General features: G+C 40.6%; 1 protein-coding gene across 4 annotated transcripts in view; it reads left to right on the forward strand.

Annotated features, from left to right (window-relative positions):
- Positions 1–15,090, forward strand: part of prkg1b (protein kinase cGMP-dependent 1b) — a 141,098-nt gene that overhangs the window by 95,412 nt on the left and 30,596 nt on the right. For all 4 annotated transcript variants that reach the window (XM_020046261.2, XM_020046262.2, XM_020046260.2 and 1 more), the window contains exons 6-7: positions 7,501–7,578; positions 11,820–11,914. In XM_020046261.2, coding sequence (XP_019901820.1) covers positions 7,501–7,578; positions 11,820–11,914 — 173 coding nt within the window. The remainder of the gene's footprint in view (positions 1–7,500; positions 7,579–11,819; positions 11,915–15,090) is intronic.

Below are 15,090 nucleotides of genomic sequence, written 5' to 3' on the forward strand. Positions count from 1 at the left end.
AAAACTGGTATGGGGTGCCACTTTTGGGACCATTTAAGCACCACAGACATATATTACTTTAAGTATGCAAATAGATCTCTCTAGTCCTTCACCTCCAATATGTTATGCTCGTTAATTTTCTTAGGAAATCAAGATCTTTGTTGTTTGAAGTTAATTGGTTGACTTGACCTCCAGTATAATTGCTTTCCATAGAACACTGGCAAATTAAAACAACAAAACACAGACATTTTCAGTAGTCAGGTATGATTGCTGAATCCAATACATTTTTTTTAGCCTGTTGGCTGGCTTAATAGTGTATTACTTCCAAGCACACACACTTATTTCTCTACCAACCCAACACACAGTAGTTAATCATTTGCAGTTATAAAAAGGTTTGCATTTATACTGGCACCAACTACTACCTCCTGTATCACCCTGATTTCTCAACAGTTGAATGAAATGCAAAACGACAAACATGCATCTTAAATAGGATTCCTACGATAAACAGCATGGTATGAGTAGTCATACAACATATACAATACAATCCATTGTGCCCTAGGTGTCCTCAGATGTATAGGATTTGAATTGAAATTCTGATTTTATATTCGTTACCATAATTCCCCCTCTGACTTCTAAGGCCTTATTCTTCTGACTCTGTCCCCTGACTGACTTAAATAAAACATAAGGAAAACCTAAGTGGAGTTAAGTGGATCTCCAATAGGCCTGCTGATGAATATGCTGCCGTGCAGTGTGGTGGAGGTGACTGGCCCTGTAAGATTGGGAGCAGGGGGGTCTCTGCGGGGGTAACGAGCCCAGAGCAGGCCAGCCTCTCCCCCTCAGGCTCCTGCTCTGATCACTGGCCCTCTGCCCTCCTCCAGTAAACCTTCCTGTTTGGTCTGTGTAGGTAACTCATGCCTGCTGGGTCCTGTGTGGTGTGTGAATGTGTATTCTCCAGCCTGTGAGTGTGCATGCTATGTGATATACAGCGAGAAATTGACATAATTAAGGAAACACCAACTTAGTGATAAGGTGATGGTCCACGATGACCCAACCAGAAAAGCTCCAGTGCACCCTGGCCTGGAACTGTCTGGGACCGAGTGTTGTATTGTTGGTGGCGGGAAGCGCTGTCTCAGGTGTGACTCCAGGACCACCCTCACACAGTGAGTTCAGTTGGGTTCAGACCTGGTGACTGAGACAGCCTTGACATAATGTCCAAGAGAGAGTTGAGCGCTCTGTCACCGAAGCTTCTGCCAAACGTTCCCCAGAGATCACGCCTCAGTCACTGACATGTCTATTCCTAGCCACGGTAGCCAAAATAATAGGCAGAATTGAGATGGCACTGCGCTTTTATTTTCACACCCGCAGTTGTGTAGTCAAGATGTGGATCCTGTAGTTGTGTGTAAGCATCTGCTTTCAGTATACTGTACTGATATCCCCTTAATCAATGATTCCCTTCGTTTATTAATATTTCACAACTCACCAGAAGACGCTAAATTCAGTTGAACTAAAAGCGGCTGCAAATCAAAGAATGTCATTCACCTTGGAACGACATAACACACACAACTTACTGTTGCGGCCATTGGTCATTTTCTTGCACTCATGCAGTACTGTCTACAGTTCATTTCTTCTGATTTCATGATGTAGAATATAGACAAGCCCTTGTTTCAATATGTGTTGGCGCGTGGATAACGCTGGAATACCCGTGACTGACAGCTGTTGTTGGGTTGGTAATATAAAACTTAGCAGGGAAATTGTCAATTAACCTTTACTTTGACAATACTATCTCCTGTCTCTTGATGCAACCAAATAAATGTATGTCTTCTAAATGTTTGTGTCCGATTGCAGGTGGTCTTTTTAAAAAAGGTCTTCGTTATTTAAATTGGGATGCTGATAATCCTGCCAAGCTCCACACTTGCCACCCACCAATGGCTGTCTGTCATTGGTGTCCCATTTTTGGCATGACCAGCCACGTGTCAACAGCTGAGCTGCTATTTTGCCTTTAACAAAGTGATTGAGTAAGTGTTTGGCGTCTGAGTTTCCAGATAGAAAAGACAGTACTTATGCCATTAGCCTCAAAGATGGCATTTAAAACAGTAATGCGGGTTGTGGATGAGAACATTCAAAACCCCAGGCTAACTTAACCTCAGAAAAACATCTGTTATGCAAGACCTTGCTTTAAAGCCTTAGAGATGTTCTCATTATGTACTGTCAGTCATCATTTCAGGTAAAATACTGTTGAATGTGTGGGTGCGTGTGCGTGGATGCGCGTGCGTGTGTGTGTTCGTGCTCTCTTCAAAATATGTAATATGGAGGCTTCTCGAGAGGGGTTGGATTACGGTAAGGATAAGGTCCCTTTGGGATGTATTGTGTCTGTAGGTAGGAGGACATCCAGGCAATCCACCATGATAACAGGAGAACACAACAGCAGAGGAAACCCCTGGGTATGTCGGGGCTAGTTTACTCACGCTATATATACCGCTTTATAATAACTACACACAATAAAGGATTTCTAAAGGAATAGTAAATTAGTTTTTACATCAATTATCCACCTTTGCTCTGTACAAAATAGTTTTTAATAAAGGTCCATATCAATAATTTACTAATCATGAGTTAAGAATTTTTGTTCAGCCTATTTTTCTGGGGCATTCATACCTTAATAAAAAGTTCATGTTTTCTGTGACCATTGTGATTTCTTGCAGAAACATGTTCATGCGCTGGTAAACATTCCATCAGGGGCTCGAAACAATGTAGAACATATCAATGAAAATGATATAAGCACAATTGTAATATCATTATTTTGCTGTTGTTGCCAAACCTCATAGATTTTAACAAATCATTAAACCGTGATTTTTGGCCTGCACACAACATCTGGCCAAACCAGACAGATTTTCTCCTGTGGATTCTTATTTCTTTATGAGCAGTTGTATGAAATTAAGAGAGAAATGTTACAGTGTATGTATACCCTTCATATAACACGTGTATTGTATGGCTGCACCTTTTATCTGTCCTTTTAAGGTAGTTACTCTTAACATGGAATAGTTCAGCAAAATTATGTGTTCAGGTGTGTCCTCACTTCCTACGCCTTTATGGACAGCTCTTATTCTATTATGGACAGATTCTCTGTGTATACCGCATGTTTCCTGTGGACCCCAGGGAGAGTAGTGGCTGCTTTTGGCAATAACTAATGAAGAGCAGCAGTAGTTCCTGTGTTTGGGTTTTCATCACTGATTATTTGGACGTACCAGGATTGGGAAAACGTGTTGCTTAAACCTTGACTGCTTCATGGGGGAAGAAGTTGAACAGGAGACGCTGGGCATTGGCTGAGATTTACCAACTGGTACTCCATATTTCAAATACGTATGGACTCATAACTTGGTCATGCAGCTTTGCAATATTCCACAATGTTTTAGTTCTTGGTAACTGACATTAGACTGCTCGGAAGTATTACTGCAATCTACTCTTTGGTTTACGTAGAAAAGTAATTAATAATAAATGTTTATGTTAGCATTTTCTGGCTAAGTATCGTATCACACTATTTCTTCACTGTAACTAATAAATTGGTTTAGTACGACTTACCTGTTTATTAAACTTGTCATGAATGGTCTTATGAACCAATATTAAAAACTTTAGTTGTGGTTTAGAATAATTTATATTTCTAATCTAACTGCATTCGTTCTTTTCTTACTTCACTGAAATGTAATTGCATGAGTGAAACACAGGAAGAGCTGTCAACAGCATCACGCCGACAAGTTCTCTAATAGTCACCTCTTCTACAGCATTACTCTGAAATGGAGGACAGGCTCAAGTACTTTATACAAAACTCATCTTGTCACCACTCATATCAGCCAGCAGTCTCTGTCTAACAAAACAGCAAAGTGGATTTTTGGTTCTTTTTCCACATGCAAACCACAGGAGATAGGGGAAACCAAGAAAGAGTGTAAGTAATTAAAGTAAAAGTGATAGATAAGTGAAGTCAAAAAAGCATAATTTAGTGTTGTGGATTAGTATCTTTGAAGAATCAAGTGCACCTTTATGATTGCATCATGCTTTTTCTTCATTGATTTTAAATTACCTAGGGAAATACCCTTCACACCTCCAAGACTACAGTTTGATGTTTAGCCACCATTGATATTGAAAATAGTACAAAGACAACATATCAAATTTAGAAGCTTTTTGAAAAATATATGCCCACTTTGAATTACATGCCAGCAACATGTTTAAAAAATGCTGGGACAGGGGCAACAAAAGATTGGAAAAGTTGTGTAATACAAAGAAACTTGGTGGAACATCTCAACTAATTAGGTTAAGTGGCAACAGATCAGTAACATGATTGGGTATGAAAACATCCCAGAGGGGATGAGTCTTTCAGAAGTAAAGATGGGGAGTGGTTCACCACTCTGTGAAAGACTGCGCAGGCAAATATTGCAACAATTTAAGAATTATGTTTCTCAACATAAAAGTGCAAAGAGTTTGGGGATCTCATCATCTACGGTACATAATATAATTAAAGGATTCTGAAAATCTGGAGATATCTCTGTACGCAAAGGACAAGGCCGAAAACCAATATTGGATGGCCGTGATCTTCAGACCCTTAGGAGGCACTACATTTAAAAAATCTGTAGAGGAAATCACTTCATGGGCTCAGGAACACTTCCAAAAACCATTGTCTGTGGATAAAGTACGTCGTTGCATCCACACATGCAAGTTTAATCTCTACCATACAAAAAAGAAACCATATATAAACAAGATACAGAAATGCTACCGCCTTCTCTGGGCCCAAGCTCATTTAAGATGGACTGAGGCGAAGTGGAAATCTGTCCTGTGGTCTGATGAACCACAATTTGAAATTATTTTAGGGAATCATGGATGTCGCATCCTCCAGGCTAAAGAGGAGAAGGAACATCTGGCTTGTTATCAGTGCACAGTTCAAAAGCCAGCATCCGTGATGATATGGGGGTGCATTAGTGCACATGTCATGGTTGACTTGCACATCTGTGAAGACACCATTAATGCTGAGCAATATATACAGGTTTTGGAGCAACATATGCTGCCATCCAGACAATGTTTTTTTTTTCAGGGAAGGCCTTGCTTATTTCAGCAAGAAATGTGTTGCTGGCATCATCATTGCATTCTGTTTTTATTTGCATTTTATGCAGCATCCCAACTTTTTGGGAAATGGGATTGTAATCTATAAATGCTATATAATTTGCCCACTGTATAAGGGCACCTAATGTAATTCTTCTCCTTTATCGACTGACTGTTTGTTAGAAGACAACATTCGTGACACAGTGGATTATTCCAATTTGGGAGAAAAGCAAATGTCTGAGTCGGCCCAAAATGTAATGTTGCCTTAAATTAACCATTGATTTTTTAAAAGTCTTATTGGATTTTTTTCCTTCAGTTCCAATGAATACTGGATACATTTTCAGGTGTACACCAAACCACTACAGAGTGTGTTTAAAAGACTTACAATACAGTACTTAATTGTTCATATTATATTTCGCAAACAACATATTTGTGTACTTTCTGGTCCGTTCTCCACCCACAAACACTACACATTACACGTAGGGTTCAGAAAAGCACAGGATCCTTGTCTTCGATGGAGAGCATGTGGGGTTAAGGGCCTTATTCAAGGGCCCCACGTTGGCACAAAAAGCTGTGAGGATGTGACCCAGAATCCCCCAGGTGTCCAGGTCAATTGTTTTTCCAGTTCCAGCTTTGGAAATCAGACTCCCTTTCAGTTCTAGGCCCGATTTGCAGATTTGCGTGTTATCCTTTGTCATTGTGACCGATATTCCCCTTCCCAGTCTGTGATAAACAAATAGTCTTTCATAAACACTCTTTACTATCTAATAATAAATCTGTCTGCTGTTCTTTTTTTTATAACCTCACTTATTGTACTCATTCATTGCAGCGCAAGTGAAATACAGTGCATTCAGCATTATGAAGCCTGGTACAATGAAACAACAGTATCAAGGGACATGTAAACATGGCTGTCATTAATCAAGTAGATATCAAAGCCCTACATTCATACATTGGATGTGTGACCATACAGGCTGTGGTTGTGCTGGGAGTTGAGGTTTATTTGTAATTCCTGACATCTGGGCTTGGTCAGCTAGAGGATTTGGCCACTATTCCCTGTTCCCACACTGCTCTGTTCTGGCCCATATGAAGCAGAGCATAGCATGTCAAGAGTTCACTGTTTTCCATCTGATGTGTGAGGGTTGATTGTGGATGGTGGGTGATGGTGGGGGTGGGAATCCGCCAGCCTGACTGTGGGGGGGACGACCCCTCTTCACTCCCATCGCAATCTGCCAACCTCCCAACCAGCTGTGTTCTCAATTATTGAAGCAGGAAGAGAATTAAGCGATGGGTGGCAGACAGGTCTCATGCTGACAATGAGAAGAATGAGAAATACCATAGAATTTCATTTCTGATTCATGACCCTCCACTTCACTCAATCTTCATTGAAATTGTTCCGCTGTCTATTTTAAGTAGGTTTGTTGTAGACTGGGATGATGGAAAAGCGTTTAACAGACTATGGCTCCAAGGGTTGCAGTGCCAGACAACAATTCAACATCTTACTGATAGCATACTGGTTTAAATGTTCTTTTCATACTGCCCCCCCCATCCCTCCCCCCCCTGAGGGAATTGAACCGAGATCCCTGGTGTTGTACAGTACGTGTCATGCTCTACCAATTGAGCTATGCGGACCCTCCTGCTATTTATTCTTTTTATTTTTTTCTTCTAAACAACACAGTCATCTCCACACTTTCATTGTTCCTTCAATCAAAGTCCAAGTTAATCTAGTGCCACCTGCTCAGAACCTCAGTTGCCTCCCTGCAACTGTGAAAACCAAACAGTGCAGAAAGAGCAGATTATTTGCTAAGTCATGTCTGAGGCTCTACAGCCTAGTGGTCCTTTCTCTCAGCTGTCGTTGGGTTTCTTCATCCAGGTAGTCCCTGATTGGTTCTCGGTAGGGGCTCAGTGCTACACAATAAGGAGTAGCAGTCTGAGAAAGAATGAACATAGATGACATGTCAAGACAACATGATTTTAAAAGGGTCCAAGTTTATTTACTTGTCCTCAAGTAGTTGATGTCGAAATGCCATTTCTTTCGACCGCACTGGGAAAAATGTATTTGTCTCAAATGGAAACACTTTACATAATGCTAATGTGAATGACAGATTTGAAACTGCAGCTATCCTATATCTCAACCCCCCCGCACTCCCACTCTCTCCCACTTTCTCCCACACTGAGTGACAGTTACATTCTGACAAACTAAGGACGTTTCATTTAGAAAAAGTGAGCGTGTAATTTTTTCTACATTGCAGCTGATATTTATGTAATTCTCGTTGCTTTGGTTACATCTGTCTGTACTGTGTGAACACAGTGCTGCTATTTCTGCCGTGTGATTGCTGATGATTCAACGTGGTTGCATGCCTGACACTGAGGACAGACCTGTGTTAGATCTCTTGGGACAGTTCATGACAGTGTTGAATTGTCTTGTTCTCCCTACAGACGCACTACGGGGATGGGGAGTACATTATCAGGCAGGGTGCCAGAGGGGACACCTTCTTCATCATCAGCAAGGGAAAGGTGGGTGACTCCCTCCATCTATAGCCGATGTACCAAAGACATGCAGGTGCTCAGCCTGGAAAATGGTCTGTATTCACCTTCAATGGGGAAAATAACACTTTTTTTAAATTTAAATTTCCTTTTACTTTTGGAAATAGGCAACGGTAGTTTCTCAACAGGAAGAGCAATTCCAGATTTAGGTGAGGGCCGAATGTTTTGTTGTTTTGCAGTGACATTTTCCAACAAGCCTAAAGCCTAGAGTGTGTCTGTCTGCGCTTTGCAACTATGATCAAGGGTGGAATTTTTTTTGGCTTTTGATGTTGGCTAATGTGAGCATAAGTATAATTATATAACTAATATCTAGGGCCTCAAAGAATAAAATGGGCTGGTGTCTGTCCCTCATGGGAGAACCTGTGTTAGAAAAGCCAGATTTAATTTCTAGTCAATTTTAAAGGAGGCAAAATGCTACCGCCAAAACATTTATGCAAAAATGTTTTCTTCAATTTAAGTTAATCAGTAGATAATTGGCCAATCCATACAGTGTTATTTTACATAAACTACCGGTCATGCACTATGCTGGCAGAATGTTGTAATCTTTTCCATTAACCTTTTGGCATATGACTGTCAGTTCCTAAAAAAGAAAATGGTCTGTCTGTGGAACCTTTTCATTCAACACTGTTATACATCAACGTTTCCCACAACCTAAATATGCATCCATTACAATGGCTTAAGCTTAAAAGTAAAAGTCTGTATATTTTAAGCCATGCCGCCAATAGGGCTGTCTAGTTTTCTAAGCAAGTAAGTCCAATAAGGATGTCTTCTGGACAATAAAAATTATTGGTTTGTCTCAGGGATATTTTTGGGGACACGGTCATCTAGAGGTTTTGTGTATTTCCCAGTTCGTCCTGGAGACTTCACCAAAAGGCATGTGGAGTTTGCAAACAATTCATTATTTTTGAACTGACCTATTTTCTTCAGTAGTCATGATTAAAAAATAATTGATTAATAAATGACTGACTCGATTTCATTTAAATCATTTGTTTGAACGGCAAGTTGAAATGATTTGTACAGCAGCAGGATCGTTAGCAGAATTTATATGCAGTCCTCTAACTCAGTGCTCTGACCCACAACTGTTTGTTTTCCCTGCGCAGAAAAATATAGGTCTAGCTGAAGGCAGACAGAGAAGACAAATATCAATCATTCAATAACATTTATTTTATAAAGCCTTTTTCACATCAGCAGTTGTCACAAAGTATTTTTACAAAAACCCAGCCTGAAACCCCAAAGAGCAAGCAACAACATAATGCATAGGACAGTGGCTAGGAAAAACAGCCATAGTATTGTCAAAACCAGTACTCTTCTGGCTGTGCCAGGTAATACATGTTTAGAAGTGATAAGTACATGTGTGTTGCAAGAAGGCAACTTATTGAATATTGTATTATGTTAGGCAAAACTTTCTAGAACCAATATAAAGAGCCTCTACTCAACAAAAAAACGAAACAAAAAATGGAGAACAATTAATTTGGTGCTGCCGCAGTTTGAAAACAATATCTCATTCATCACCCTGGCAGCAATGTACCAAGAATACTCTTTATGTAACCAATTGGGTTAGCTAACATTAGCTAGCTAGCCAAGCCAGATAGTTTATACAATACAAAAAATATCACCAGAGTTTAGATGATATCTAGAGATTAATGATATTAAGCCGGTTACACAATAGCTATTTTGAAATAACAAAAAATCTTCTCTAGCAACCTATAATGCTTGTCTTCTTTATAAGCAAAGTTTGACTAACTACTCCTGCACCACTCATCTTCACTCCTAGCAACACTCAAAAAAATACCTGTCTGCAAACGTCTTTGCTAAAAAACATTTTAGCAAACCAAGATCCCACCAGGCAGAAATTTACCACTTTCATTCCACGTGTAAAAATAGAATTTGACAAAAAATTCTAAAAAGTTCCCAAATTCTCATCAGTGACAAAACACATAAGGATGAATGATCATTTAATTAAAAAAAATATTGTATGCGTTTTAATTATGGGTGAGCTTGGCATCCATGAATACATGCCACTGGGTAAAGTCATTAATTAGGCTTTGGACTGTGTATCAGTACCCTCAGTTACTACGAAGATACAGGCCTCCGCCCTAACAGTGGCTGGAGAGGAAATAAACCACTCAGGAATTTCACCATGGGGCGCAATAGTAATTGTAAAACAGTTTGAGTTTATTGGCTGTGGAGAAAACTGAGAAGGACAACAAACATGGAAGGAAACCTGTACAGAATAAAAATATTCCAGAACTTGCATTCTGTTTTTTAACAATGTAATAAAGGAAGTCTGCAAATGTGGCAAGTGAATATATATTTTTTCCTAAACACAAAGCAATATGTTTGGGACAAAGCCCACATAACACATCCATGAGTACTTCTCTTTAAATGTCACGCATGGTGGTGGCTGCATCAGGTTATGAGCATGCTTGTATCATAGATGAGCTGGTTCAGTCTGCTTTTCAAAAACACTGGGGAACACACCCTGCAGGACAATAACATAAATCAGAAAGCCAAATCAACACTGCAGTTGCTTACCAAGACAAATCAACACTGCATTTTCTTATCTGAATGGCTAGTTATAACTAGTACTGTTGCTTTACAAATTGTTAAAAATGGCTAAGCAAACTAACTGATGGCATATATAACTAGTCTAAAACCGTTGTATTGTGTTTAAAAAATATGCAAAGTAAAGAACTGCAAAGCAAATGAACACACATTGGCAGGAGGATTTTACAGAGCTACAGTTGGCTGCATATGGGAAGTAATCCTTGTTGCAGCACAAGGTCAGAATACACAGAGAGCAAATTGCAAATATTTGAAGTCTCATTTCCTTCACTATTTACACAGCCACAATACACCTGGAAAAGAGGAACATGCATATGAGAATACTGTTCATTGACTATAGTTTAGATTTCAACACTGTTGTTACCTCAAAACTCATCACCAGGCTCAGAGCAATGGGTCTGGACACCACGCTGTGCTATTGGATATAGGACTTCATAACGGGCAGACCAAAGGCTGTGAGAAGACTTCCTTCTCACTCACTCATAACACTGAGACCCCCCAGGGGTGTGTCCTCAGCCCTCTGCTTTACTCCCTGTCCAGTTATGACTGTGTGGTTCTGCACGACACCACCACGGTTATAGGCCTGATAAGCAACAAGGACAAATCAGCCTACAGGAAGGAGATAATCAAACCGGCTCAACCCCCTAAGTTGACTTAAGAAATGGGCCATTCCACCCTGGATCCTCTTCAAGTAGTACCTCTGCACCATTAAGACGATCCGTATAAGCTGCATCACAGCCTGATATGGAACAAGCCCTTACTGTCGGTAGTTAAGACATCCCAATACTTCACTGGGGCCAAACTCCCTCCCGTCCAGGACTTCACTGGGGCCAAGCTTCCTCCCGTCCAGGACTTCACTGGGGCCAAGCTCCCTCCCGTCCAGGACTACACTGGGGCCAAGCTCCCTCCCGTCCAGGACTACACTGGGGCCAAGCTCCCTCCCGTCCAGGACTTCACTGGGGCCAAGCTCCCTCCCGTCCAGGACTTCACTGGGGCCAAGCTCCCTCCCATCCAGGACTTCACTGGGGCCAAGCTCCCTCCCATCCAGGACTTCACTGGGGCCAAGCTCCCTCCCATCCAGGACTTCACTGCGGCCAAGTTCTCACCCATCTAGTATTTCCCCGGAGCCCAGCTCCCTCCTTTCAGAATAACTAAAAACGCTGTCAGACATGATGGAACCTCCAACTAATGATTTCCCTGAATCATCCATGCCTCGTCTATCATATTCGTATGAGAGAGAACATTTTCAAACTTCAAAAAGTATTGCATTTTATTTATAGAGGTGAGAGTTTTCATAGTTGTGGTGCATTAATTCAGAATTGGTCTACTTCTAAGTGCTATACTCTTTAATGATAAGTAGTAGTAAGAGGATGATTGCCCTTTAAGATATGTATGATCATGAGAGGGAGACTATTACTAAAAAAAATGAATATAAAGAAATAAAGGGGATTACAAATTAAACCGATAAAAAAAAATCTCATTCTCTTGAGGTTATACATTTTTGTCTTCCTGCTGTAAAATTGTAATTGTTGCTATTTTAAGACCTAGTCTTACTGGCGTATTGGTCTTTCTGCTGCAGCTGGGGTTTTCGGAAAGAGATCTCACTATTAGAGCAAAAATATGACTGCTGGTCTCTTCTCTGACAGGTAAATGTGACCAGGGAAGATTTGCCCAATGATATGCCTGTATACCTGCGAGCCCTGGGCAAAGGAGACTGGTTTGGGGAGAAAGCCCTGCAGGGGTAAGTTGATTAGTCTTATCTGTGAAACGTTTGGATTCTCAAAACATTATTTCTGATCTCCTCCAGGTCTGTTATGTAAGACACTGGAATATGTAACACCGGTATTTAACACCCAACACTGAGATTTCAGTCTGTGAACAAGATCCCCTTACCGGGGACTGAGAAGAAGGGAGAGAGTGGGAGACAAAGGGAGGGTTTTGCGAGTGGCGGTTAGGATCAGAGGGAAAACGGTAAGCAGGTGTGTTCCTCTGATGGAAAAGCCATTTCAGTATGCAACCTCACCAGAGCCACATCGTGTCAGAACGGTCAACAGCCTCTTTCAGATTCCTCTCATCACGGAATACCACTTAACGCAAGGTCATCCTGAAGTTCGGCTTTTCGAATATTCCAATTCTCCCACTGCCGCATGTTGTCAACTTGGTCGAAACCATGGAGGGAAGCCAAAGAGACTGTGTTGTGAAAGAAAAGTTACATGATAGGAATCTGATCAGTAGATCAAGTGGTGTTTATTTGGATTAGTACCTCATAAAATCTTATGTAAGGTTATGTAAGTATGCACAGTTAATCAGTGAAGACCTGGGGCTCTATGTTTTAGTCAGTCAGTTAAGTCAGTCACTAAGTCGGTAAGTGTGGTGTGAGGACAGTTATATAGCACGGATATAGCTGGGATTAAGCTATTTGATGGGATTAGCGGAGGCCATGACTGCTGAAGGAGCGTTATTGATTCCTGGAGTTGCAGGGCCCAGTGGGGAAAGAGGTGTTAACAGAGGAAGTAGTCAGGGCAAAAGCAGGTAAAGCTGTCTTTATTACAGATGAGATGGACTGGACTGTATTGGAAGCTCTATCTGGCATGATGGATGGACTGCTAAGCACTGGTCGCCTCAGGCCGATAGAAAGTGAACCGTGAGGTTTCGAACAGCTCACCTGCTAGATTTTAATAATCTCCTAGGGAAGAAAAAGCTCAAAACTTAAATGAGGTGTTAACCTGGTAATCATTTGATAAGGATGTATTTAAACAGAATACAGCTCCGGAAAAAAATAAGAGGCCACTGCACCTTTGTCTTTCCTTTCCAAAAAAAAAGTCTGAAAGAAAGGTTTTGAGTGAGGAACGGAAGGGTTAAAATTAAGAGACCACTGCAAATTGAACGCTTCTGTTCCTCACTCAAAACTTTCCTTTTCAACCTTTTTTCCGGAGCTGTACATTCAGACATTTAAAGTGGAACAGACAGCATTTCAGCTACATGTAATCTTATAAAACAACTCAAATATACACACATTAACAACATGAAAAAAAGGTTTAACAAGTGATCTCATAGATGGTGATCATTGCCACATGTTTTACTTTCATAGGATGTTGGGAAATAATCTGAATGTAGAGGCTACTGCATGTAGACATATGATATGGAAGAGAGCCCATGTTATCGTTATCTAGGCTCTTGCCTTTTTAAGTTGATGATAGTTTGCTAGCTCCAACAATTGATTGGCTTGCAACATTATCAATGATTTATGATCATCACAGCTTCTTCTAGTTTAACTGTTGTCATTCCTATCCATACGTTGTTGCTTTGTGGTAAAAGAAATCCTAAGTTAATACTAACTGAAAGAGTGCATAATACAGAATGGATAAAGGCAGCAAACAATGTGAAATGATTTGATTTACAGCCTGATACCTATTTATTTGACTTCCCAAGCAGTGTAGTCTCCAGTTGGTTGTCAACCCATCACTTCAAGCTTAACCTTGACAAGACTAAGCTGCTCTTCTTTCGCTGAAAGCAGGGATGGAAATAAAAAAAATTGTCCACCGGCCACTGTGGCTGGTGGATTTCAAAATCTACCAGCCACTCAATGTTTTTACCAGCCACTTTCTTGTTTTTAACCAACAACGTGAAGCGTGTTGACGACATACAGAGCAGTACATTATCAGATTTGTCTCTTCGTAAACTAACCAATCGTGGGACTCACCATTGTCTGCTTTTCTCCATCGTTCTTTAAAAAAAAGTTTTTTGACTTTCGCCTCTTTGTCCACTGGCTCCTCCTGAGATGTTTTCTCAGCGGACCTCTTAACGCCTGCGATGTAACGCCACATTTTTTTTATGTGCGCCGCCTCTAAAGTGTACGTAAGAGGATTAGTGCCAAGCAATAATACAAAAAATAAAACCATCTCGACAATAAAGTCACATCGTTGTGTTTCGAGAAAAAACTCGTTATATTTCGAGAAAAAAGTCGAAATACAATCTTGAGAATAAACTCGAGAATAAAAGTCGAAATTAAATGTAGAATAACGCATTTGATCAGTGTGCATTGCATAGCCTACTGATGGCAGAGTTGGATCAATTAGTCAAGCTATATTATAGACTTTCTTTCAGTAACAAAGAAATACTATCAACTATTAGCTAATTATGACAGAATTATAATTAGCATATGAATTTAAAAGAGAATTTGCAAGCGGCTAGGTCTTTTTAGAAAAAAAAAATGTGTCCAATTTGCGTGATGTACTCGCTTTTGTCCAACATGAATTGACAACCAGTGGACAAATGCAAGGTTATCGCTGGCTTCACCTACGCGCGATTCATCAAGGTTTCGTGGTTTCCCATAAGACGGATTATTTAACTTTATTCTTGATATTTAATTAGTTTATTCTCAAGATTATATTTCGACTTTTTTCTCTAAATTTAACAAGTTTAATCTCGCATTATAATTACTTTAATGTCAAGATGGTTTTCTTTTTTTTATTATTGCTTGGCACTAATCCTCTTCCGTAAAAGTGTCCGGGTGAAACAGTATGCTATTTTTATTTACCCGCCACGGTGGCCGGTAGGTGAAGCGAGTTTACCCACCACAACACAAAATCACCCGCATTTGGCTGGTGGCGGGGGCTAATTTCCATCCCTGGCTGGAAGGCCTGTCCGTTCCAGGACTTGTCCATCATGGTTGACAACTACACAGTTTGCTCCTCCCAGAGTGCAAAGAACCTTGGCGCTCAACGACACGCTGTAGTTCCCTGTTAACAACAAGGCAGTGAGTCGCTCCTGTGGGTTAATGCTCTACAACATGCTCTACAACCTCGTAGAGTATGACCTTACCTCATTCAGAAAGCAGCACAGGTACTAGTCCAGGCTCTTGTCGTCTCATGTCTGGATTACTGCAACTCATGCTTGGTGGGGCTCCTGGCGTGT

The sequence above is a fragment of the Esox lucius genome, chromosome 5, assembly GCF_011004845.1.
Source record: "Esox lucius isolate fEsoLuc1 chromosome 5, fEsoLuc1.pri, whole genome shotgun sequence".
NCBI lineage: Eukaryota > Metazoa > Chordata > Actinopteri > Esociformes > Esocidae > Esox > Esox lucius.